The sequence below is a fragment of the Bombus vosnesenskii genome, unplaced genomic scaffold (assembly GCF_011952255.1).
Source record: "Bombus vosnesenskii isolate JDL3184/JDL3185 unplaced genomic scaffold, Bvos_JDL3184-5_v1.1 scf7180000013273, whole genome shotgun sequence".
Lineage (NCBI taxonomy): Eukaryota > Metazoa > Arthropoda > Insecta > Hymenoptera > Apidae > Bombus > Bombus vosnesenskii.
The window spans coordinates 3,326,713-3,351,228 of NW_022882931.1; the positions used below are offsets into that span (position 1 = coordinate 3,326,713).

General features: G+C 42.5%; 2 protein-coding genes across 14 annotated transcripts in view; one reads left to right on the forward strand and one right to left on the reverse strand.

Moving 5' to 3' along the window:
- LOC117231650 (tensin-1) overlaps positions 1–24,516 on the reverse strand; it is a 181,594-nt gene that overhangs the window by 85,050 nt on the left and 72,028 nt on the right. The window contains exons 1-2 of one of the 13 annotated variants that reach the window (XM_033490283.1): positions 6,255–6,451; positions 68–521 (exon numbers count right to left, since the gene is read on the reverse strand). The exons of 8 other annotated variants lie outside the window; for them this stretch is intronic. In XM_033490283.1, coding sequence (XP_033346174.1) covers positions 68–115 — 48 coding nt within the window. In that variant the 5' untranslated portion in view covers positions 116–521; positions 6,255–6,451. 4 more of the 13 variants (XM_033490284.1, XM_033490286.1, XM_033490282.1 and 1 more) reach the window with 4 other exon arrangements.
- LOC117231653 lies at positions 8,104–9,400 on the forward strand. The gene is made up of 3 exons (XM_033490298.1): positions 8,104–8,268; positions 8,346–8,395; positions 9,131–9,400. The coding sequence occupies exons 1-3, from the start codon at positions 8,244–8,246 to the stop codon at positions 9,371–9,373; spliced, it is 318 nt and encodes a 105-aa protein (XP_033346189.1). The 5' UTR covers positions 8,104–8,243; the 3' UTR covers positions 9,374–9,400.

A 24,516-nucleotide genomic window follows, 5' to 3' on the forward strand; every position in this document is an offset into this window, starting at 1 on the left:
ATAAACAATTCCTAATAAATTCCAGCTAAACAAAACTTATTGACTATTACGATGCCTGTTTTAATACCTCGCTAAAGAGATGATCCAGCTCTTTTCGTGACAGCTTTGCCTTCATCCCGCGAGCATTCCTCGCATCGAACTTGCCCAGAAGCCAACCGAATTACTCAGACCGCTCGATCTTGAACCAAGACGAGACGGAACTTCTTTACAAGCCTTCTTTAACAGCCACTGTTGTTTTCTGCTTCTTCTCTTTTTTCGTTTAGACCTCTCTGTCGCGCTCTCAGAACCCGCTACTTCTTTTTAGATACACAAATAGTCGATGACGCGAGGCGAAAAATGCGACAGAAGGTCGCAAGCTAATGCCCGTATCGCACGATCGGTCTGCGCTTTTCGTTCGAGTCGACATAGTCGCGTCGACTGGTCTCGTGTCACTGGCTCTCCCTTCTCTCTCCGATCCACGGATTGGCTCGATAATAATTAACGAAACGTCGCATCGACGACGGAACGCGTCACGATGGATTCTGCAAACGAAATCGACGGATATGACCAATCGTCGCCGCTGAAACGCGAGCACGACGAATTATATTCCGTCCTTGACGAACATGTCAGGGGCTCGAAGAGGCAGTTGCATCGCAATTTTTCGCTCGTCCGCAATTCCACGCCCTAAATTCGCGTGACTTCGCGCAGATAGGCCAGCAGGTCCTTGCGAAAGCGATATCGATTCGCCGCGTGTCCTCTTTCGCTGTGAAACGGCCGCTTTTACCTCCCGATGAAAACGCTCTGACGAAGCACAAACGTCGAGTACCGATCTAATCCAAGTATTCGATGATCTGCAGATTTTACATGAACGTGAATAATACAGGTAAAATGGAGTTACAAGGAGATGAAAGGATGATCGGGAGATTATACGCGTAATACGAATGTAATAATCTTATTGTTATCGAAGGAATCGAAACTTTCCTGAATTCTTGGCGAACATCAGGTATCGTAGAGAAAAAGATGATGGATTTGTGTGAGAACAAAGCAATGATTGAGGGGATTTACGCGTGTAAATTAAATTCGATACCTGCATCGTTACTCGAGGATGAAATATTTAGTAATTTCACGATGAATCGCGAAGGCGGAGAAAAATAGACTCGTGAGAAAGTGGAACGATAGTACTTGGGAGATTATGTTCGTAACGTGACAATCCTATTTCCGTCGAAGAAAGTGAATTCTGCTGGAATTTTTTATCCCACGAATCATAGACGCAATGAGAAGATAATCGAGAGATTATATTTTTTATAAGTCGAAAGCGCCGATTCTACTGTCATTGAAAAACAAATTATTCTGGAATATTCATGGTAATATATAGAGGCAGAAGAAATATACGCTTGCGAGAATACGAAACGATGATCGGGAGATCATATGCATAACGCGAGCGCGATCGCGATGGTCTTATTGTCATCGAAGAATGAGGTCTTCGAGAATATTTCATGAACGCGATGAATTGTAGAGGCGGAAGAAAAATGATCTTGCGCGATGATAAAACTATGATCGAAGGAATACATATATCGAACGCGACAACTACCGTTGTTGGAGAACGAAATATTCGGGAATTTTTACCATCAACTATAGAAGTGGTGGAAAAATAGACTGCGGAGGAGATGTGAACGATAATCGAAGAAGTATCAGTGTGTAACACGGACGTAATAATTCCATCGTCGTCGACGAACGAGATCTTTAAGAACTTTTCATAAACGTGTAGGAGAATAGACCACAACTAGTGTGAAATGATCGATAGGTTTCGTGTACGATATGAGTACCATAATTTTATTTGTCGTTGAAGATTCGGATTTTCGAAAACTATCCACAATTCCAACGAATTGTAGATATGAAGCAAGATGAACTAATACAAAGATGAAACGACAGATCATGTGTACAACTCGTATACAATAATCTTATTATCGCCATGATAATAATAATGTATGGAATAATAATAATAATAATAATAATAATAATAATAATAATAATAATAATAATGGAAATATGAACTCGTGCGAAGGTGAAGGACTATGTGTGTAATTCGAGTGTGTAACAATCTTATCATCCAGAAAGAATAAGATCTTCGTAAACTTCCTCTCAATATAACGTATTGCAGACGCAAAGAAGAATTGGCTGAGCGAGAAGACGAAACGATGATCGAGGGATTATGTGCGTAACTCCATTGTCGTGTAAGAGCGAGGTGTCCGGGAATTCGGCAAGAGTTTAATTAAATTGGATCGATCCCTCACCGGGGAATTCCAAGCGTTCGATCCAATCTGCTATTTGGAGACCCTGTCAGCCTTCCAACGTAACTGGTCTCAACGCCCACGCGAAATTACCAGTCTTTCCTTCCCACCCTTTTCCCTCTCTTTCTCTCTCCTCCCTTAGGCCGGTAACTTCCGCCGGTGGCATCTCGTATTTCAGACCGGTACTGGATTTCGATCTGCCAGCCATTGATACCGAGGACGGCGTATAAAACGTGTATGGTTTCTCAATGACACCGGAGAAATCGGTATGATCGAGATTCTCACGAGTTCGAGCTGACCGATTCTCGTTCGGAGATTCTTATCGATCTATCCGGAGATACTTTCTGCGGTATCGTTAATCTGTCTCGTAAATTCTCCAATCTGTCCGTGAGTATAGACAAATAAATGATCGAACCAAGCTACGCCACACACACGCAGGAACGAAAGAAATTCGTCCAAGAATTCGTGGAATTCTTTATATTGCCCACCGCACTTTAAACGGAAACTTTCAGTCCTGGACAGACACTCTTCGATGATATCGAGTTGTCTGGAGAGCAGAGCCAGCTATTTCATTTTGAGTAGGATGTTCTACTTTTAGTTCCGCTTCTAGATCGTTTTGTCGAATTTCTATTTGTCGCGCAAGCTTCTCGAGGGAAACTTTCATCTTTTGATACAACGTGCATTATTTCTTTCAACCTCTTCTTTGATACCGGAGACAAATTACTTTTTCAAAGATTCACTGTTTCCTCTATAGTCGGCCATGATCATTCGTATATCAAACGTCACTTTGAAATTTCTTCATATCGCGTTTCATAATCAAGATTTGCTATGAAAAACGTTCAGACTTGTAATTCCTTGGTCTCGAGAAATTCGTAACTTCCGAAGAGTTTGAAGGGAACTTCGATTTTACATCGATATAATATTGGTTACTTTCTACAATTTTTTTCCAATATCAAAGAACAATATCCTTTAAAAAGTTCTGTATTTTCTTCCACCAACTATAATCATTAGATCATCAAATACCAGCCCCTTTCTCGTATAAAATTTCACAGTCGGGTTTCACCTCAGAAAACAGTTGAAACTTATGATTCCCTACCCTAAAAAGATTCCGGTAATTTTAACCAATTCGAAGGAAACTCGACTTTCTCGATACAATATAGAGTATATATAGATTACTTTCCTCAATCTTCTCCAGAAACAATACGCTTTAAAAAATTCTTTACTTTCCTAGCTACCAATCACGATCATTAGACCATCAAACACCAGCTGCGAATTTCTCATATCAAATTTCACAGGCTTCGCTTCTAAAATCACTTTGAACCTTATATTCCTTGACTCAAGAAAAGGGTTTCGAGCGAACCCATAATATGTAACGGCGAGAATTCTTCTGGGTTTTTTGATCGTCGTCTTGCAACGGCGGCGTTTGCACGTTCTAAACTCGCAAAGAGATCCACGTGAGAACGAAGCCGGACATCTCTTGGCCGCATAGCTCGAGGGAGGATAAACGACTTCTCGCTCGGCAGAGATCGAGATTGCACCGGCGGCTGAAAAGCTCGCGAGATCTCGTGTACGGTTCTAATTTAACCGTTGGATGCCGTTTGTTCTCGGTGACAACGGCTTTGTCCCTTCTGCAAGAAATTCAGGTTACCCGGGTCGACGTGGTGGTGGCTCTTCTTCCTCCTCTCTCGGCAAAGCAGAGCCAGGAACCGATCGTTTGGCTTCGTTTCGCGATACGCTGGCTTCACCTGCGCGCGCCTTGCGTGCTATAACCCGTTTCTCACGACGTTATCGTGCCACCGCGGGCACCCACGTTTCCCCGATAAAACAATATCGCCGTGTGGCTTTTTAACGAGCAACACAGCGGCAACTTTTATTTCGTGTCGTCGGTTCGTTGCGAAATCGACGCGGGCCGCCGAGGAACAATCGAGAGTTTCGTAACACGCGCGCCGCGAGCATCTGCACGCGTCGTGCGGTGAATAAACATCGACGTGGAAGTGTACGTTGTCTGCCACCGAAAGCAGAATCGAACGTTTCCCCACATACGAGTTTCTACTTTGAAACGTAGATGTCTGCTTCAGCCATTTTAACACTAGAATTAGCGACGGCTGAGAAGGGAATTAGAATGGAGTTATATGAAAAAAGAATGTACAATGAGAGGGCCTCCTCTGTTTTATGAAAGATAGTGGAAATGTCTAAAAAAACCAGCGTTATAAATCCTAACACTTCCTTAAATATTATAACACTTGCGGTAAATTGGTTTGAAATTTTCCCACTACGATTATGACAGTCGTGTTGTATTACGCTGTTAATTAAATATCGCGAGGTTTTATATAACGCGCATAGCATATTCATAAAAGTGTTCTGCGGTAAGTGTTCGAATATTTCCGTGGTATACGAAAAATGATAAATTGGTTGTTTTCGCTAGCCTGAAAGTTCTAACGTTAATGGTACGTGACGCATTAGATTCTAAGATAATTTTGGAATCTCTGACTACGTGTGCCCGACGATCATTGTAAATTCACGTGCGTCTTTCTTGACAAGGTCGCGGTTAAAATTTACGAGGTTAAAAAAAAGCACATTGGAAAATGTAGAACCTACCAGTGTCGGAGCGAATAACACATCATATTCAACGTTGCCTCAACTTGACGCTCCATTTGCGATATTTGTTCTCTTGGACAATTTGCATCATAAGTAATGCTTTATAACGTTGCAGGTATGAGAGGATTTATTCAATATATTTTATGAAGTTTGAAAAAGTTTAAGAATACGTATGTATGATATGAAGATTACTATGATAAATTATTTCTTTCTAAAACATAGAAATTTTTCTCTCTGATTATTTTAATAAATTTCTCGTACCTTAAAAAAAACAATATTAAATTGCAACGATCTAAACCCTTAATGGGTTACAGTTGAATTACTTTACAAGAACCTAAAGTACCTACGACAAGCTCCGAGACGTCAAGATTGCAAATTAGTCAGGCAGATTACGCAGTATACTTTAATCTGCTAGAAGTGACTAAGCCGTTTTATCCAATTCCACCAATATCATCACACATGAATCTACGTTACTTTCAACAGCGTGTATCTTATCAAACATTCGAATCTTCGCTTAACAATGGTCGATGAGGTTGAAAAAGAAACAAATCGTAACTTCGTCAGAGTGATTCATCACGGGAGACCGAACACTGAATTCTCGATCAAATAGAACGATTGAGTATCTCGTTCGCGAGATGAGCAATCGATGGATCGTTTGAGGCGCGTACACGCGAAAATACGCGAAATGAACCGAGTTTCACACGAGCTCGAAGACGGAACTGTACGCTACGTGCTCCCGCATGTATCCGCGTACTACGACTGGCGAGCAGCAGATCGTGGAGCGCACGATCTGCTTCATCATCAACTCGTCCTCTCGTACGAGCCGGCGATATTCTTCGTAAATATTTATCCATCGCTCCGGGAGATAAATCTGTACCAACTATCTCGTATAGATATCGTAGCCAGGGAGCTTGCAACTTCCTTAATTTCTCAGTTTTCGCCGCACCACCGACGTACAGAACAATAAAATTTTTTACGAGTGACGTCACGATGCTAATGACGCAGCTTGCCGGTTCAGAGATCGACGGATCGGCTTAATTGAATTGAAAGCTCCTGCAGAGTGCTCGATTTTAATGGCGCTCTCTGGTGGCCGCCCCCGTGCCCCTCTTCAAATGCAATTTAATTATCGTGGAACGTTGCCCGCTCGTAAAAGCAAACGCACCGAGAGTCTCTCGCGAGGACTTAACGAAACGACATTTCGAACGAGCGTAATTCGATCAAACGGGGCCAATTTTACCGACACAAGGGTTAATCGTTCACCGACACCGTTCGACGTTTGCAAATCTCCGGCCGACACTTTTGGTTCGTCGATGAATCAACAGCCATTCATGTGGACCTGTGATGTATAAAACGAGCGGGAAACGTATAAACATCGATATTGGAGACCTGGTATTGAAGATCGGGTAAACTACAAGCACAGCACATCGACGTGAATATCACATTTTCGAATGGGAGCGACGCGAAGTGGCAGGCTACGGTTAGCTGGAACTGGCAATTTTCCGCTACTACGGAAATGTCCGTGGTCTCGAGACCTCTCACGCGACGAACGTGCGCTTACACGTATGCGCGTACCGCAACTGGCCGACCGCGCGAAGATCTCGCGGCACAAGAAGCTAGACAGACCGTGTGTCGCATGTGCCGTTCCCCTGGTACACGCGGCCCTCCTCGCTCCAACGACCTCTTTGTCGTGGATCACTTCGTTGCGAATGCAGATCGCATCTATATACCTCTTCCTCGTCGAGTTTCCCGCGAGGGAATCGAAATTGAACTAGAACTCAGTAAACGAGAACAACTCCAGTCGTTTTGGGTGCTCAACTGGGTGTACTTTTACGAGAAACTTAACCGTTATAAAGGAGAGTTTTTGAGAAACTTTCTACGAACTGTTCCATCGTACTATGGTGCATGTTATTGCCTATTTTTCATTCTCACTTTAAACTCTTGAAACGAGTATCATTCTCAGTTTCCCGGGGAATCATCGTAGCTTTTAATGGAAATTATCGTCAAACTTTTTCCAATGTGGATCAGTGTTAGGAACTTTGAAGGTAACGTTTTTTCTTTTGTCATATGAGCATGATCGTAGGCTGTACGTCTTCAAAGCATGAATCTTCATAACGAGTCTTCGCGTTGAAACGTCGCGCCGCTCGGTTTTAATCGTCGAGGTCTTGCCTCTTTATCGCCGCAGTTGTCTTCGTACTTCCCGCAAATATTGTCGCGGTGGTTCATGTCGCGGCTATCGAGGAAAAGATCGGAGCGCAGGAACGTGGACGAGAGGGATCAGGGTGGGGACGAGACTATAAACTGCAGCAGAAGTTCCTGCAGTCGCAGCGATGCGGATTGAACGCCTGCTGTGCTTGCGTAACCAATCGGACCTTGTGCTTGGCGGCAAGAATTATGAACTCATGGACAAGAAATTGGTCCGGCTCGGGCCCAGTTCGTCCGTTCTGCTCGAATATTTTACCACCCGTCGTCTTCAATTTTTCGGGATCTTTCATTGTCTTCTTTTTGGAAATATCGACTTTATAGGTTGAATGATCGCTGAAATATTAAAAACTAATCGAGAAATTCTTTTAGATTTTGTTTGTACAACTTCGTGATACACCAATTTAAGATATACTGTTTGGAAAGATTAAGCAGATTTTTAATGTTTGAAAAGATTAAATACAAACATAATATAAATTTATGACTTGTCTCAGCAATTATTCGAATATTCATAATCTGATGATATTGGGTATCCTGGTGATCAAGAGGTATTTTTGAAGCTCTTCCGTTCGACTTCGTGATGTTTCGGTTGAATATTTGGGAAAATTGACAAATTTATGAGTTGATTGAACGATTGTTTAGACATTAAACAGTGACGAAGAAATACTTTTGCAGTTTGCCTTCGCAACTTTATGATGCATCGGTTTGATATTTACAGAGATCGGCAAATTTACAAATTGGTAAGAGATCGAGAAGTATTTATCAAGTTCATCTATGCAACTTCATGACGTATGGCTTTGATCATTACGGAGGTAAATTTTCGTAGATCGAATGTATAAATTGTACGGAGCCTCGTTTTGAATGGGCTGTCACTCCAGATTGATGTAACAACCGGTTCTTGGTAAGTTGCCGTTCGTTGCTGCCAATGAAAGAGAACGTAATACGTTATTAGCGTCTTGGCGAACGCTTTAACAATCGGCCTTCGAAGGAACGGAAATTGCGATAACACCAATAACCGAGTAATCAAGATCGGCAGAGTCTACCGTAGCCAGATGTGGGGGGTATGATCAAGTGCAGCCTGCACGTGCGAATATTAAACAGTTGCTTCGTGACAAGCATCTGTACAGATATCAGCTATCTGTGCTTTTAATCATTTTTCGTCCTGTCAGCTATAAAATGAAGATAACCTTCGAGTATCGTGGTACTTGTACACCGAGATTCATATAATATCGTCAAAACTTGCAACGTCGAAACTCATTTGATTAACCTTATTTTCAGTACATGGAAAATTTTATAAAGCTTCCGTTGAAGCATGGCGAAGCATCCTGGTAAGCAACAAACAACCTGCCGAATGAAATTTTGTCCTGTTAATAACATGTGAGTACTCAGCAAGTAGCGTCTGTATAATATGGTTTTTAGTCGTACTATATCAGAGTTTATCACATTCTCTTACTATCTTCAAATGTAATTTAACTTTTCACCCTGGAAATATTGTAATTTTGCACAAACTGTTTTCTCCACTGATTGTTGTTTTAGTTACTTATATCAGATAGTAGATCTTTTTATTTATACTTATTGGCGATTTTTTAACATGGAACTTGTTTGTTAAATTGAATATTACAATAAATTAGTGAATATAATGCCATTGTATTCTTCAAACGTTTAAACTTCTCTTTACTTACTTCCATGCTTTGTACATGCCCCGGGTACAGCGTCAATAGCATTGTGTACAGAAATATTTTCATCTCATGAAATGAGAATCTATATATATATACATTATTTATGTATTCTAAAACGAAAACTTAAAATTTCCCCTACATAATTCCACAATTACGTTCTACTCCAAATCTTTATCGTACGAATGTATCGCAAGATAGGAATAATTGTACATAAGAATTTATAAATTTCCCATGAAAAATTCTCATAATTAATCGATTAAAATACTAATAACAATTCGACATATACCGATACATCTATGTCGAAGAGTAGATACAAAAATTCTCCAATTTTCTTTGAAAAGTCCGAATAATTAATCCACTAAATCCATCACACTTTTCTCGAAGATTCCAAGCAGCGTAGATCACAGTGCGGAATTCATTAAGGAAAGTCGGAGAAGTACCAAGCGAGAGCTGCGTCGAACAGAAGAAGGTGGGCACGACACCCACGTTTGCCGACCACGTACAGGATATTCCAGCGTGGAAGAAGCGGAAAAAGGCTCCCCTCGTGCGACCCACGCGCGTGTAACCCGTGATACTCCGACGGGTAATGCACAATCGTTTGCACGAGGAGAACGAGTTCCTTTCTGACTGTGCCGACATATGTAAACACTGGCTCGGGGAGGATCGGCCCCCAAAGGGTAGACACACATCATCGAGGCCATCCTTCTGGCGAAGGAGTTGCGAACGTCGACCACTGCGCAAGGACGCGGCACAATGGAGTCATAAGGAAGTCGCCTCTGAGTTATGAGACATTGTTTCACTGACCTGTCTCTCCGGCATAATTGCATGCCGATCAGATTGTTCGCGGAATGCAATTTGTTTCTTTGGCCGGCTGGTATTCGTCGTGTGTTCCACTGCTTAATTAAAGCTCTCAACGACAATTAAAGTCCCAAAATGATTGCCTTTGGTTATTGTTCTCACTGAAGAACGGCTGGTGAAAGATGATTGAGAAACGGATGACTCAGGGGAAATTTTAATTTGCACAGCGCTGGCGAAAGTGTCGTTGACATCCGCGGGTGCAGCTATGAGTGTTGTTGTGAATTGGAGAATTTAATAGAGATACACAAAGTGAAAATTACTTGGCGATGAATGTATTTTCTGCATAAGTTAACGATTAGCCTGTAATCGGATTTTAGATGGAAGAATATATTGGTGACTGTGGTTCGCGGTCGAGGTGTAAAATATTATGCACCGTTATCGTTCATCGTAAAGTCGAGCAGCAGTTTTTCCATGAACGTTATCACGAATAACGCTCGGTGTTTGCACGCGTATGCACGTTATTATGGCTTGGATTTTGACGCTCGTACTGTTGTCCGTTTTACGAATCAACAAACGAGTACAACGTTGAGCTGCTCTTTCGAAAATGTTATAATAAACTTTGAATTTCATTACAAAATGCAAAATGTATAAAAAAATGATCCCTATAACCATGAACACTTTGCATAGAAAATCTTTTCATTTCGTTACGGATTGAGAAAACAAAGTATCAGGTTTTATTCCAAGTAGAATCAGACGATCGGTGCCAGACATCATACGTTTTTCGTGCCACCATCGTAATACTCGAATGACAGAGACCCGAGAGAAGGAATGCAAATACCAAAGAACACTGTATACTTTGCTTCCACACACACACCCACGTGGGTGGCAAACCAAAGTGGGTGGCTGAGCCGATTGGTTGATCTGCGAGGAGTTGAAGTATCAAAGCTGAAGTGTTCACCGCGTTGCGAACACTACGGGCGAGCCCGTAACCTTTTCGTTTTCCATTCTTTCGACCTTCGAGGCGACGAGGTGAACAGCCCACGATCTTGAAGCGGACTATAGTCGATCGAGAATAGCTCTCGACAGTTTTACGGGTTCGAAAGATTATTTGTTCAAGCGAACGTTATAGCTCGCAATTTCCTGTTACTATTAAATTCTGGATAGATACATCAGAAAATGTTTCAGAATTTTGGAAATCGACGTTGATAAATTCTACGAGAATTCCAGTCTTTTGTATTCTTTTTCACTCTTTCTCGTGTATCCGATTTCTCAGCGCGTGCTTTAAGACTCGCTTCGCAAGATTCTCGAACAACAAAGCATCTTTTAATCTTTGTCCACAACTATACTGCCTTCGATCATTCAGATCGTTCCCCGGTACCGTTCAAGCAAACGAGCAACAACATCCGGCCAAGCTTAGTAGAGGCGATAAAGCTGGTGGTTGATCGTTTAATCGCCGATCAAAGCCCCTCTTCTCGCTCAATTACGGGATTTGTCTTTGCCGTCGTAGCTCGAATAAAGAATGAATGAATTCTCGGTCGTTCCGGTAGACCGTCGCTTATCTTCGCGGTAGTACAACCAAAGCTATCCCATGTTTACTCTCGATAAGGTACGATCGATAAGGGGCTGCACAAGTCGACGTCTCTACTGACCCACATATACGACTTCGTCTATGGAAATGGGAAAGATAAAAAACGGAAACGATCCTTTGGGATCCTTTTAGCTTCCAAGAAGCAACGTTTTCAGGATGAGACGCGATCCCACGAATTTTGTTTCGAGGACGATCAAACATAATCGATCGAGACTCCCTGACCCAATTCTGCGTCATGAATAATAACGAGAGGCCGGATCACCTTTGAGTTACGACTTTCTTCGGCCACATCTTGAACGTTTTACGCCTTAACCCACTTCGACGGGACTGCCTGGTCGAAGCTGTGCGCTCCACCCGACCGATCGTGTTTGTTCTTCTTTATTTTGCTCTCTTTCGGTCGAAAGGTTTATCAAGCGTGCGTGCGTTCCTCTCTGGAGCTCGTCGCGACGAACATTTTTTTTCCGGCACCTCGGCCTGTGCATGCACGATCGTTGCAATAAGAAAAGAACGAACGATTGCACTCGATTGACTTTAGCTTTGGCCAAGTGTTGGTCGTCGTCTCGAGTGAGAGAAAGAGGAGGCCACTTCGATCAAGGGGTTCTCCTCTCTGGTTTGTCACGATCGATCAGTTATATAAACTACAGGTCGTATACATTTCGTGTATGCCGTGTCATATTTTTATATCGACGACTTTACAGTTCTTTGGCGCGTTCATAGCTGTTTTTCTTGAATCTCTGGAATGCACCCTTTGGAATCTTAGAATCTCCTATAATCTCTTCTCGTGATGCGTATTTCGCTGCTATTTTCGTTTCTTTCTATGGTGTCTATTTTCATTCATTTTCTAATGTAAGTATTAATACTGCTCTTGAAATTTCTCTTGAAGACTCTCCATGTACCTTTTGTTTGCTCTTTTATTGCTGGAATTCCCCTTTCTGGTATCCATTCAATGCTTTTTTCTCTCTAGAATTCCTTTCTTGGTTTGTTCTTTATTGCTGATATTCCTTTACTGGTATTTCCTTGATGTTTCCTTTCTCCTTTCCTGACGTCTTTGCTTTGTTCCTTCTTACTGAAATTCCTTCGCTTCGTATTTTCTTTTCTTACGAATAATTATTGTATCAATGGGTATCGTTATTTAATGCCTCAATTTAGAACTTTACTATATCGTAAAAAAATTTGTCCACGAGTATTCAAACTTCTGTGCAGGTATTTCAGTTTATCCTGTACATCAAATGAATTTTTTGCAAAGGTATTACAAACCGCTATTTGCCTCCTACAATCGGTCACGGGCAATTTAGAAATTTGTATCCTTCTCTTCGCGAATATTAATTATTCAGACTAAATGGAATTAAACGTATATGATTGAAAACCCCGTTGTGAGTGATGCCTAATATCAATCTGGCGGAGGCTGAGATCTAGAAAAGGCCTGACAAGAAGAAGAAGAGCGGAGGGATGAGAGGTAAAGCCAGGTGAGGTTGTTCGCCGATGTTATGGTAGCCACGGCTTCAAGGTCGTCGGGATCACCACGAGGACGTATCTGCTGCGCCAATCAGGGCTCACCAGAGCCGCGCGATCCTTTGAAAAACTGTGGCCGCGTGTTACGTTTTTGTTACGCGGTCCCTAGCCGCCTGCCATTAAGAATGCGAGCAACACTCAGGAAACCTCGCGTTTCTTCTCGATCGTTACATCAGCGAATCTCTTCAACTCGCCCAGTAGCCATTAATCTTTCGGTGGCTTTCTGAATTATTCAGCTGTTCCAATTGTGAAAAGGTGTCGGTCTAAATCCCTCCATTCACTTCAATTTCTCTATACTAATTCCTCATATTTATTTTCCACCGCTTTAAAACTCACGGTTTACCATTTTATCCGTGACATTTTTATAGGCGATTAATTATAAAATAATACGTCATTGAGTGCGTGCTTCACGTCGGGATACGAGTACAGTTACAAACAGAATTAACATAACCAGCCGACAGAGGTGAAGAACGAAAGTGGACGAATCGCTTTCTTCCGAATGAACGTTCCAACACGGCCACCTTTTTCATCGTTGTCATTGCAAACGAGGCTCGTTAGGGCGGACGGTTTCGCGCCTAGGTTCCCGTTTAATTGGCAGGCCGAGCCAGTCAAGGATCTCTCTCCTCTTTACCGCTCTGAAATTTCTCGCCATTGGTCCTGGGTCGTTGCGTCGGAGAACGCGAAATAATTAATTGTTTTTCAAAAGACAACGCGGCTGGCCATATTATTTATCGCGAACGAAACGACGGCCGCCTTGTAAATAAGACGCTCGGCGAGCAGAAGGGGAGATTTAAAAGGATTCGATGCCGAGCGTGAAATAATTCAGACGCTTTACGATTCTCCCTGGCTACCTTATGGTAATGAAACATCTTCTCCGCACCAGCCAAACAAAAAAGCAAAAAAGAAAAAGAGAAAAGAAAAAATAAATGAAAGCAGAAGAAGGAAACGATGGTTCCAGAGTTGAGATCGGCACGGTTGTAAAATAACCGTGTAACAACAGTGGGTATTTTACAGCGACACGCTGGTCACCATAACGGGATCGTCGTTATCATCTCCAAGGATCAACGATTCCGCCACGAGGGAATTACGGTTACGTCAGTGCGTTCTGCACGCCTACGTGTTCCCGAATGTCCATTCATATTTTCAGCAGTGGCGATCATCGATCCGACGTGCGACAAGATGTCGCGGTTTTTCCACTCGAAAGAATCTATCTCGATCACTTTCTCTTCCGGTTGTCGTTGACACAAAAGGTGATCGAACGAGAGACAGAGAGAGAGAGAGAGAGAGAGAAAGAGAGAGATTTCGCGAGTGTACACGCAGATCCGAGAAGTAACGAACGATCGATCGATATGTTTGCCGCCAGGAAACGTCCAGGCAGATATCGTCGTGTCGGCTTGTCTCTCGTTAAGGTTCACTTCACCCTGATTACGAGAGAAAGAGATGCATCGTTGGTGAGTTACGTACGCGTGTACGGCACGTTCTGATTTTCATTGGTCGCGGGCAATTTCTCATCGGTCGGCTTCGACAAGTGCGATGCGCGCCGCGATAAATCTGCCTTCGCATTAGCGGCCAGATCGATCTAGAAACCGACGGCAAGAAATTGCTGACGCGGGATACTATGCGTCGTAATAATGCTCAGCGTCTTGCCGACACATAGATCATTCGCAGCCTTTCTAATTTCGCAGATAAAACTTTTCGAATTAATATTAAGCGCTATATATCTTGTTGTTTATCCCGGTACATTTCAGCTTCCTTCTTTCCATTCGTCTTTCTCAGGAGATTCTACAGTGCGCTAACGAATAAAAGAGTCTTGCGTCTTATTTCGACGTTAAGAAGAACTCTTCACAATTCTAAGTAGAATAGAACTGTATAACAATAGAAACTTCTCTTAGAACGGACAGGAACCTAGAAATCCTCGAGTGAACTATTGTTACGCAATATCTTCGATGTTTTTTACTTATTTATTCATTTACAAAGAAACTATACCCATAATCCCATAACGATCCAAGGCGAGATACGATTTAGTAATTATCTCGGCAACTAAGGTGACTGATAAGAAAGATGAGAAGTTACATAAGCATTATAATCGTTCGATTAAAACGGTAAAGGGAATCGTACAAAGTGCAATAATATTCAAACTTGTGCTGATCTCTTTTAAGAGAATTAATATATATTTTGTAGGAAGGAGATCGGATTCCACAATCTGAACCAGTTATTCCAGAATAGACCTGACCAATCAACAGGAAGATGATCCGGCGGTGCTCTCGTGTTATTGAAAAATTTGAAAGAATTTACCAGTGAACGTAAAACATCTTCCTGTAGTTTCTATACAGGCACCATGGTACACAAGCTTCGTAGGTGAGAGCCGAAGAAGTAGAAGATATCGAACGCATCATCGTTTCTCGAACGTCGTTAAATCAATTCGCGCCAGAGGCAGGCGTTCGACCGTGACAGTCAGCGTGAATCCTCTCGTGCCCGTCGACACTTGTAAACGTAGCTTTAAGGTTACCGTGGGGTGTATACATGCTACGACAAAGTGGCCATGGTGTTCGCGGTGTAACGGCCGTGTGGTTACCGGTTTATCGCGCGAGAATGCCTCCACCAGGCGCGGATGCACACAATGAACAACCAGAGGCACGCAACTACTCCGAACATGGACAAACTCGAACGATTTTCCGCCGTAAAGTCGAGCCTACAGGCAACGAACGACGCAGGCTGATTAATATTTCTAATTGCCTATCCCGGCTTCTTCTCGCCTAGCTAGTCCCCAGCCTGGCAATTAGCTTAGGTACCTCGTAAACGCCATAAATGATACCTTCTATCCGCCTCGTTTAATCCAGCTCTTGTTACACGACCGACGCGAGGCTGATGGCTGGGCTTGCACTGATCGATGATCTAGGATTTTCGGTCCTTTGGCATGATGGAAGGTCTGATCTTGTGCTAGTTGTCCATGAAATTTCAACGTGATAAAGAGATAAGCGAAGCCTGTTGTTAAATATTTTGATGTTTTTTGAAATTTTAGATTGCTTGTGGAAACGATTATAGTTGTAAATTAAAACTAATAGAGAGATAATAGAAAGATAAGCGTTTAATTAGCTCCAATTACATTTGAGACAATGTTCTTGAGTGTAGGAAATTCATTAATAGTTTATCTCATTCTCAATAATGATACTGTTTCTCTTCGAAAATTACGATATAATTACTGTAAATTTGTCTCTGACAAAGTTAAATTATTTATTGATATACCCAACGATATAATTGCGTTGGAGACCATAGTATACATTTTGTAGAAGCAGTTTCAATCCTGAACTGCAAAATTAATTGCTGAATTGATGTGTTGCTTACAGTCTTTTATCAATAACATAAGGTATTATATTAAATCCTTATTGCTTCTCGCTTAATAACGATCATCACATTAAGAAAAATGAATCATCGGCAGTTGTTAAAGATTAGAATGCACCTTATCGAATGATACTCGAAGTCCTCGAATTCCAAAAAATTATCTCGAGGTACATATTCCGACTCTCGTAAACTTTAGCTTCTAATGAAATTTTACGATCACATTATACCCGTAGCATACCACGTTAGAAATGATCTTTCACGTCGATAAGACCATAAAATTCGGTCGGACTGAAGCTAATCTTGGCGAGGCACGGATCGATACGATTTCTCATCGGCGAACGTCACGATTCCATGCGTACCCCTTTGGTATCAGCGCATTAACCACGGACAGGCTAATGAAGCACAGATATCCATGCATACATCGGTAACGACCGATTCCCCATTGATCATACGCAGAAATTACAAGCCACGGGGGTAGGAATTTCCGATCGATATGGTGGCTGCCTCTCTCTTTATTCATGGAGGTTGATTAATAATCGTATATAATCTCCCGATCCAAATCCCAACCTTCTTGCTATCTTCATCTCGTCCGTTCGTAATCATTCACCCTCTTGAGTACCGGCAATTAACGTCAAACGACGTTTCGCGCTCGTCACGCTGGATAAGAGCCTATCCTTCGTTAAATCGTTCTTCGCGAACCAACGCACAGAGCCACCAGCTATCCATTTTTCGTCTTTATTTCTCTGATGCTGGCTCCGACGAAGTAACACGAAAGTCTGGAAACTGGTCGTAGATCGTCGAGTCGGTAGATCGCCCACGCGGATCACTGGCACGCAGGCGAGCAGTCTAATCGATGCGTGTACACCGCGTAAAACTCGCGACCAGCCTGATTAATAGTCGCAATCATTATCCGGCTTCCTTTCTACGTTATACCAAAGACTGCTCGTTCCTGTTTCTGGCCGCGGATGCCGGCTATAACGCGATCGTCCCGCCATTCGTCGAGTCGAGCGTGACTCGTAATGAAAGTTTGTAATTAGCGTCGTATGGCGCTTCAAGGGAGCCACGTTTATAATAAGGAACTGATCCAGCGGCGGTTTTCCTAACGCGCCGTTTGTTAGAATCCCTTTCTTCCTTCCAAGACTAGTGCACGTTAGTTCTAACTACGGACAACGTGATATTAGCCGGTGACTAACGGCCGCTCACGGACACGATAGATCGGCGTGTAAGCGGCTTGGTAATAGAGCGATTCCTTCGCCGTCATTTCACGACCACCGCGGAACGTTCGTTCCGACAGAAGGGCGTAGATGCAAGACTTTTATCTCCATTTCTCGACAGATAACGTTGCTCGATTATCCTTGATCGTTCTTTGTTTGTGTTGGTTGTGTTTGCTGAAATCGTGAGCAGAATATGATGAAATTTCATTAAAATGACTTCATCGGGAGTTAACACAGGGGAAAATCATTTATAATGCAGCATTCAGTGGACAATTAGTATAACTGTTTTGTTTCAGAAGTCAGATAAGTATAGGATACGATACATAGGACATTCGCAGAGAGATTCGCGTAGAAAAAGAATCTTCGGAAAAATGATGCAGGTGTTTTTAGAGTACGAGCATGCGAGGATGATATTTTAAGTTTGCAAGCTTTTTGAATCGTATTTGAATCTTTATTACACTCTAATTTTATGTTCCAATTCTCTTATAGAAACCCTGTTTTATGTTTGTGTCTCTTCCACTGTTCGAAGGAGCTTAGAACAGTTTGATCAAGACAACTCGACGCTCGACAAAGATAGGATTAATTACTTGCCATGCAATTTTAAGTTTCTTCTTTTCGTTCAGGTTTCTTCAATATTCGATTGAAATTAGGTTAGTCGGGTATTGGAAGCTCGTCTGAAATCCACGACTCGGTTGATTCGTTCCTTTCTACCGGGCAGCGTTAAGTCGGAACGTCGGTAATCAACTCGAAGCTCGATTCTCTCGTGGAACAGAAAGTAAGGGAGCGTTCTCGCTGAGTAAACTTCAAATAATCGAGGGAATTCTTTCGCAGGCTTAATCGCCCAACGAATCGGGGAACGTCCCGGTAGAAAAGTTAAGTATCATCTACAGGAGAAAAAGTTCCTCAGCTCTCTTTAAAGGTAATCGATAAAGTAAGAAAACATTCTGGTTCGACTGACTATTGGTCGTGATTTACCTTTAGCTTCTTACTCTCTTCGTTACCTTTAACTGGCAACTTTTGTCGAAATATATTCGAAAACGAACGATTCGCAAAATTATCGAGCAGATTCTCCAGCTATCTGTATCAATCTTTTAGAGAAGATAAATGTAACACGATGCGAGAAATACTCAAGTTGGATCAATCGACTGACCAGAGGTAAGACAATCGATGATCTGACTATCGAATCGACTGACGAATCTAGCCTACGAAGAACCTCGTTGGTCAGAAAATTTGACAGCGGACAGACACTGCCACACCCTGCTTAACGTCTAATCGCATTAAATAGTTCGCAGTCTACCAATTGGTCACGTCCCGAGCTCGTTTAATGCTACACTAGGGGATTCACGGTTAACTCCAACCCGTCACCGATTAGATACCATGTAGATGCTGCTTACCGTCGATTACTTGACTTCGAACTTTCCGCATCAACTCCGATCGCGATTACGATACGCTATCGTGATTTAAATCCGCACATAGCACGAATATTTACCGATAATACGTATCGAACGATTATTTAGTATGAAAGCTTTTTTTCAGGCATTAGCAATTTTAACGAGAATGGAAACGGTAAACTTTGTCCGTGAGTGCCTATCGTCTTTCGAGAGCGATCTCTGATATTCTCTGGCCGGATTTCTCTTTTTTTTCAGCTTGCTCTTTCCTTTCGTCGCCAGGCAAGTGTTAATGACGCTAATGCATCGACCTCGGACAGAACGAACCTGTGGCACATCAATATTCATTAGCACTTCGTTCCACCGACCGAATAATTCCATGTGCCCACGGCCTATCCCACAAACCTACTGTGTACACGCGCGTTCATCGCGTGTGAACCCGACCAACGTTTCAGAAGAATCCTTTTCGGACGACGATTCACGCGATTAACATGAACACGTGTTTACTCGCCTGTCTGAGCTACTATGCTCAGGTAAAAGAGTGACAGAAATCTCATACACCAAGATAGAACTAACTTCATCGTATCACTAAAATCCTTACCATTATTAATCACATCAAGTAAAATATCAAAATACTGAGAGCATTGCACGAAGACAAAGTGCAACGCCAACGAACTGTAATTTCATATATTTCGCGATGCAATACAAGATTTTCTTATTTTATAGGGGAAATTAAAATTCTTCCTCTTTTTAGAAAAGTGAAAGGTGATGAATTCTTTTCATTTTCTTCGAGAAATGTCTAATCTCCAATGGAAAACCCGCAGAAACTTTGCACGATTTTGTATCTAACACAGAGCTGATTTCAAAATCTAACTCAAATCGAACCTAAATCGTAATCAATTTTTATTTCTCAAGGCAAGATATTTTATTGTGCAATGGAAACCTGAGGCTCACACGAGGCCCCGTTATTCAGACCTAGCGTGAAGCATACAGTATCAATTTATTGCTCGGCTCGAGCAAAGTTCGCGTTGCACGCGCCCTGATACGCATTACGCTTATGCACGCGTGCGGCCAACCTTTCGACAAAGGAGATCCGTTTCACGGCGAGACACAATTCATGTGGTCGTCACGCCCACGTACCAGGTTTTTCTGTCCTCCGTGAAACTACCGGAATGCCGTAGCTTCGCGACCACATCGCCAACAACTTATGCATTCGAGTTGATCCGTGCCACGTTATTAAACTGTCCAGCTGACCGACGATCACCGGTTCGACTAAATCATAGGGGGCAAGATGAATGGATGTCGATGAGAGTTCTTGATATAAGCTAAGAAGTTTGGAAACCTGACTATCATGAAAATCATAATAACTAGTAGTGTGTATGTATGTTCATTTCTTTTTTTACTGCTTCCCTTCCTTTCTCGTTGCATCCTATTAATATCGACACTTTAGTTGTACTCCAAGTAACATCACCGTGTGGATGACAGTAAAAAGTTCTGTCTACAAATCAAAAGAAATGAACTCCATCTCGAAAATAAACTTCGTAAATCTCTTATACTCTCACTAGCAACATCTCGCGTGAGTTTTAAGATGATAAAAACCCCGGTTATTTACCCGACAAACGGCCATGAGGCGACCAAACGCGAAGTTACTGCTATCTTATCAGAATTTCATTCCGCGGAATTGGAATGCTCTGCCAATCGGCTCATTGGAGAACCGCGTAATGAAGGTGTCCCGTATTTCTTCGTTTTAAACGATCCCCGATTACACCGATATCGACATTGTTATCTAAATCGACGAGTGACTCCAACGCTCCCGAATCGCTCGCTTTAAATTCCACGGCTGATAATACGGTCGCTGGACCAACCGGTCGAGTCCAATTCGACCTGTTCCGAAATAGCGTGGTTGGTCCTTCCCGAGGCGAGAGAAACCGGGGCATAATCCACACCGATTCCTCCCACTTTCGCGAAATTTATTTCGATGTCCAATTCGGGAACCAACCGAAAAAAATTCCACCGGCCGGTTTCGCCAATGAACGAGCGATGTCGTACGCGCAATGCCGACAGCGGCGAATCAATTTTATGCAAGTCGTTTACGAGCTCCTTACGATCCATCCACACGGGTAGTGCGACGATTCCAACGGAGTTGCGATCGTAAAACGTTATGACTGGTAACCCGAGGTTAACTTGACAAAAACCACAGGGATCCACCCTCTTCATCGTCTCCTATCTTTCTTGGTTTTCACTCATCTGGTCCTTTTTTATCAAACACGAGTCTCGTTGCGAAGGCGAACGTTGGAAACGGAAGTTTTGCTGCAGGAAGTACGAGTTGGTGCCACGAATCAGTCTGGAGGGAATCGTTTAACGACTCGAGAAAAGAAGATGTGGCAACGATTTTACGATCTTTTAAGAGATGCCGGCGAGGAGAGAATTATTGGTACTTTTTACGAAGCCTGACTTAATGATCCTCGACAATGTGTATAAATTAACAGGCTCGTGGTTGTGCTCGTCGATGAGAAATCGTGGTTGTTGTGGTAATTTCGAGTAATAAGGAAAGCGAAGGCGTGGAATCGCGAGCTTGCAAAGTTTAATATCCAAGATAACGGGGGAATTTGTAGCGTTGCTTTGCTAGAGACAACGGTACCAGCTCCGGCGCGAGGGAATTATCGAAGCGTTTTTCGAGCAACAAGAACATCTCGAAAGTCGAGCCGCAGCTGCGAACTTTCCTAAACCTTATAACGCATCCGCCAATCCTCGCGATATTTCGAGTTAGTTTCGAGTCCTCCGACAACTTCCGCGAACTCGGACGCAGAGGGAACTTTGTCAAGAAATCTTATTCCCTTGGCCATGAAGCGGCTTTCATTTTTGTTTCAACTAACGTTAAGCTGGATATCGCTTCACGATTCAAGTACATTATACCAGATGATAAACAGACGATTCGACGTCATTACAATTTCCTAGGGATGACGCAGTTCGATTCGATAACTTTTAATATCTTTGACGATGTAGTGTACAGGCACGAGCAATTCTGTTGCTGGAAATACGAAACTACCGAGCTGTTTTTTTGTTATATAAAAAGAATGTTATACTTTTAATGATGCAATAGACACGAACAGCTATTCTGCTATTACGCTCATGGTCGTTAGAAACATAAAGCTGTCTAATCGTACTGTGTCCTGGTTACAAAGCTCAAATGAAATCACACCGAAATTGCAATGAAATTCCGACGAAATCACAATGAAATCGTAACGAAATCGCAACTGGTCCGCGTGTAACATACGTTCGTTAACGAATCGAGTGCGAAACCAGAGGGACACGATTAATTCACGGCTCTAATTTGCCGATAGAGCGTTGAACGCCACTGTTAATAAGTACATCGTATTCCGTACTCTTCGTGAAATTTCATGAATATTTCATGGGTTGGCGGAACTTTCAACTAGGTGTGTTTAAGCGGCCTGGACAGATTGCTGTATATCGCGTGGAACGTCCCGTTGCAAAGTACACAGAGAGAAAGAAAGAGAAAGAGAGAGGGAGAGAGAGAGAGAGAGAAATACATCAAGAAGCCCGGAGGAATTTCAGCTAAAAGACACATTATGCGCGACCTTAAAAGCTAAACGCGATTCTCGGAAGGACTATTTCGGCTCGTTGGCGAATTTCAACGCGTGCAGCCTTGACTGGTCTTAACCGAATTCCTCTCGCGGTGTTTTACAAAAGGGAATCACGTACGCAGCCTGTTCTTCCTTAAATCGAAGATTAGAAGGTGGAACGACGTTCGAAGGACGGAGGGAAAGGGTCGAGCATCGGATGACTGGGCCCGCCATCGTTCGCAATAATTTGTGCTCGAGCTCGTTTGCATACCAATTAATTGGCCATGATTACGAGAGATTAATGGCGCCACGCTTGCTGCTGTGAATTAAAAATCCCATCATCGAAACGATCATGTATATGTGTGTTTCAAAATTTTCTTCGATGTTACTGTATCTACTCGATCCTCGCCGTTGGGACATAAATTACGTCTAACCGAAAACTTTTGCCAATATTTTTTACTCAATCTCTCAAACTTTCTTTAATGGCATCGTGCTTGCTTCCGCAAGTTAAAAATTTTACTATTGAGATTTCATTTGGCATCGCCAGATGTACCTTTTTGTTGTTGTTCAAACATAAATAAAGCGTAAATGAAAATCTCTAGCAATTTTCTAAATTTATTTCGATACTACGAATGAAAAATTATACGCGTGCTGACGATATATTTCGTTTGAAAATTTCATTCAACCTCGCTATACTTATCCGTTCCGTGTTGTTTTAGCATAAATCACTCTGAAAACTTCTGGCGCAATACTTCGAGTCTGCTTTTTAAAACCAGAATCAATATTCGACATTCCAAGTCGCGTTTCCGACGACAAAAGGAACGAGTCTCAAGGCAGTCAATTTGACTTCGCCTGGAAGAGCAAACAACTGCGATAGCAACTATGCTAAAAACGCGACACAGATATTGAATGCCTGCGCAGGAAGCACGATTATCGATATACTACTCGCAAACGACCGCGTACGACGGGGACAATGCACAGGGAAAAAGAAACTTCGCGTTTCGGTGTACGGACGAGTTGCGTGCGAAAAAAAGAGTTGGCCGAACGCGTTTCACTCGATGCATCGCGATAGCTGGCGCTATGCCAGGGAGAAAGACTCGGCCATTCGAGTCGTCCAATCAATCTGGCCACGTGGAAAAAAAAATGGAAAGCCCATCTGGCCCCGATATATCGAGCACGGTAGCTCGACCATCGAAATTCCAACCAACGTCGTACGTAGGCGAACGCTATCGCGAGCGTACCACTCGCTTCAACGTTCGTCGCTATCTTCGTTCGATAATTAAAATTGCCTGACATAGATAACGTTTTATCAGCAATACTTACGGACAATTACAGTTAAATAACGTCATCGTTCCATTCCATTAATACGATCGTTTCGTTATTCTGATGAAAGTTATATAACATCGTAACATGAAGATAATTGTAACGACTTGAAAATTTCTGACGAATTTCTCAAACGTGAAAGAAGAAGTGCGTATACTTTTACGTGCAAACAGTGCCATACCTGCCAGTGAACGTTATCTAATCACTTAAAGAGTCTTATCAACCCTATCCTTCCGTCTTTTTTTCTCATTTAAACACAACCAGAAATTGCGAGCTTCGTATGTGAATGTCAAGCAAATCCAACGTAGTACAGAAGCTTTTGATAAACGCGAAATCGATAAGTCCCGTTGGTCATTTCCGTACTTTTAGCGTGAATTCGTAATACTTAATAAATAATCGGATTATACTTGTAAGCAGATGTTCGCTCGTTTATATTTAAGATACGTTGACGATTTAAACATAAAAGAAACCCAAGCTTGAAACACGAACCTGCGCGAGTGATAAATGTAAATTCGAATTCGCAAAGTAGAAAGTTGGGTGCAAGTGGCAAGTGTTATCCAGAATATCTACGAACCAGAAACCTCGGACACCGTCATGCAAGCCGCGGATACATAAGACATCGTCGTGTACGTCAAGAATTCCTTGTCTTTGCTGCAGCTATAATAAGGGCTCGTGCACACTAATTCGATAAAGCATTTAGGCAAACTTCGCAAAACCTCTTACCCATTAACCTTTAACCGCAAACTTAAAACATTCCTTGTATATATAAAAATTCCACGAGGACTCATCGAATTACAAATAAAAGAAATCCAATTCCATGCCAATACCAATTTCTACGAGTTTTCGGCTCCTACAGGCTGTCGCTCGTGTAATTGTCGAACAATCCTATGAAAGTTTTCCAAGAACCAAGTCTCGAGCGTTGCTCGCATTATCGAGACCTTCGCCATTCTCTCGCGATCGGTGTGCACGAAGCCTAGGTCCGTCGCGCGGCGAATTTAGAACGCAACAAGAAGAAACCGCG

Coding starts and splice junctions, on each gene's coding strand:
- LOC117231653 (XM_033490298.1), top strand. CDS start 8,244: ATGAAGATAACCTTCGAGTATCGTG. Junction 8,269..8,345: donor GATAACCTTCGAGTATCGTG/GTACTTGTACAC, acceptor CCTTATTTTCAG/TACATGGAAAATTTTATAAA. Junction 8,396..9,130: donor AAGCATGGCGAAGCATCCTG/GTAAGCAACAAA, acceptor CTTTTCTCGAAG/ATTCCAAGCAGCGTAGATCA.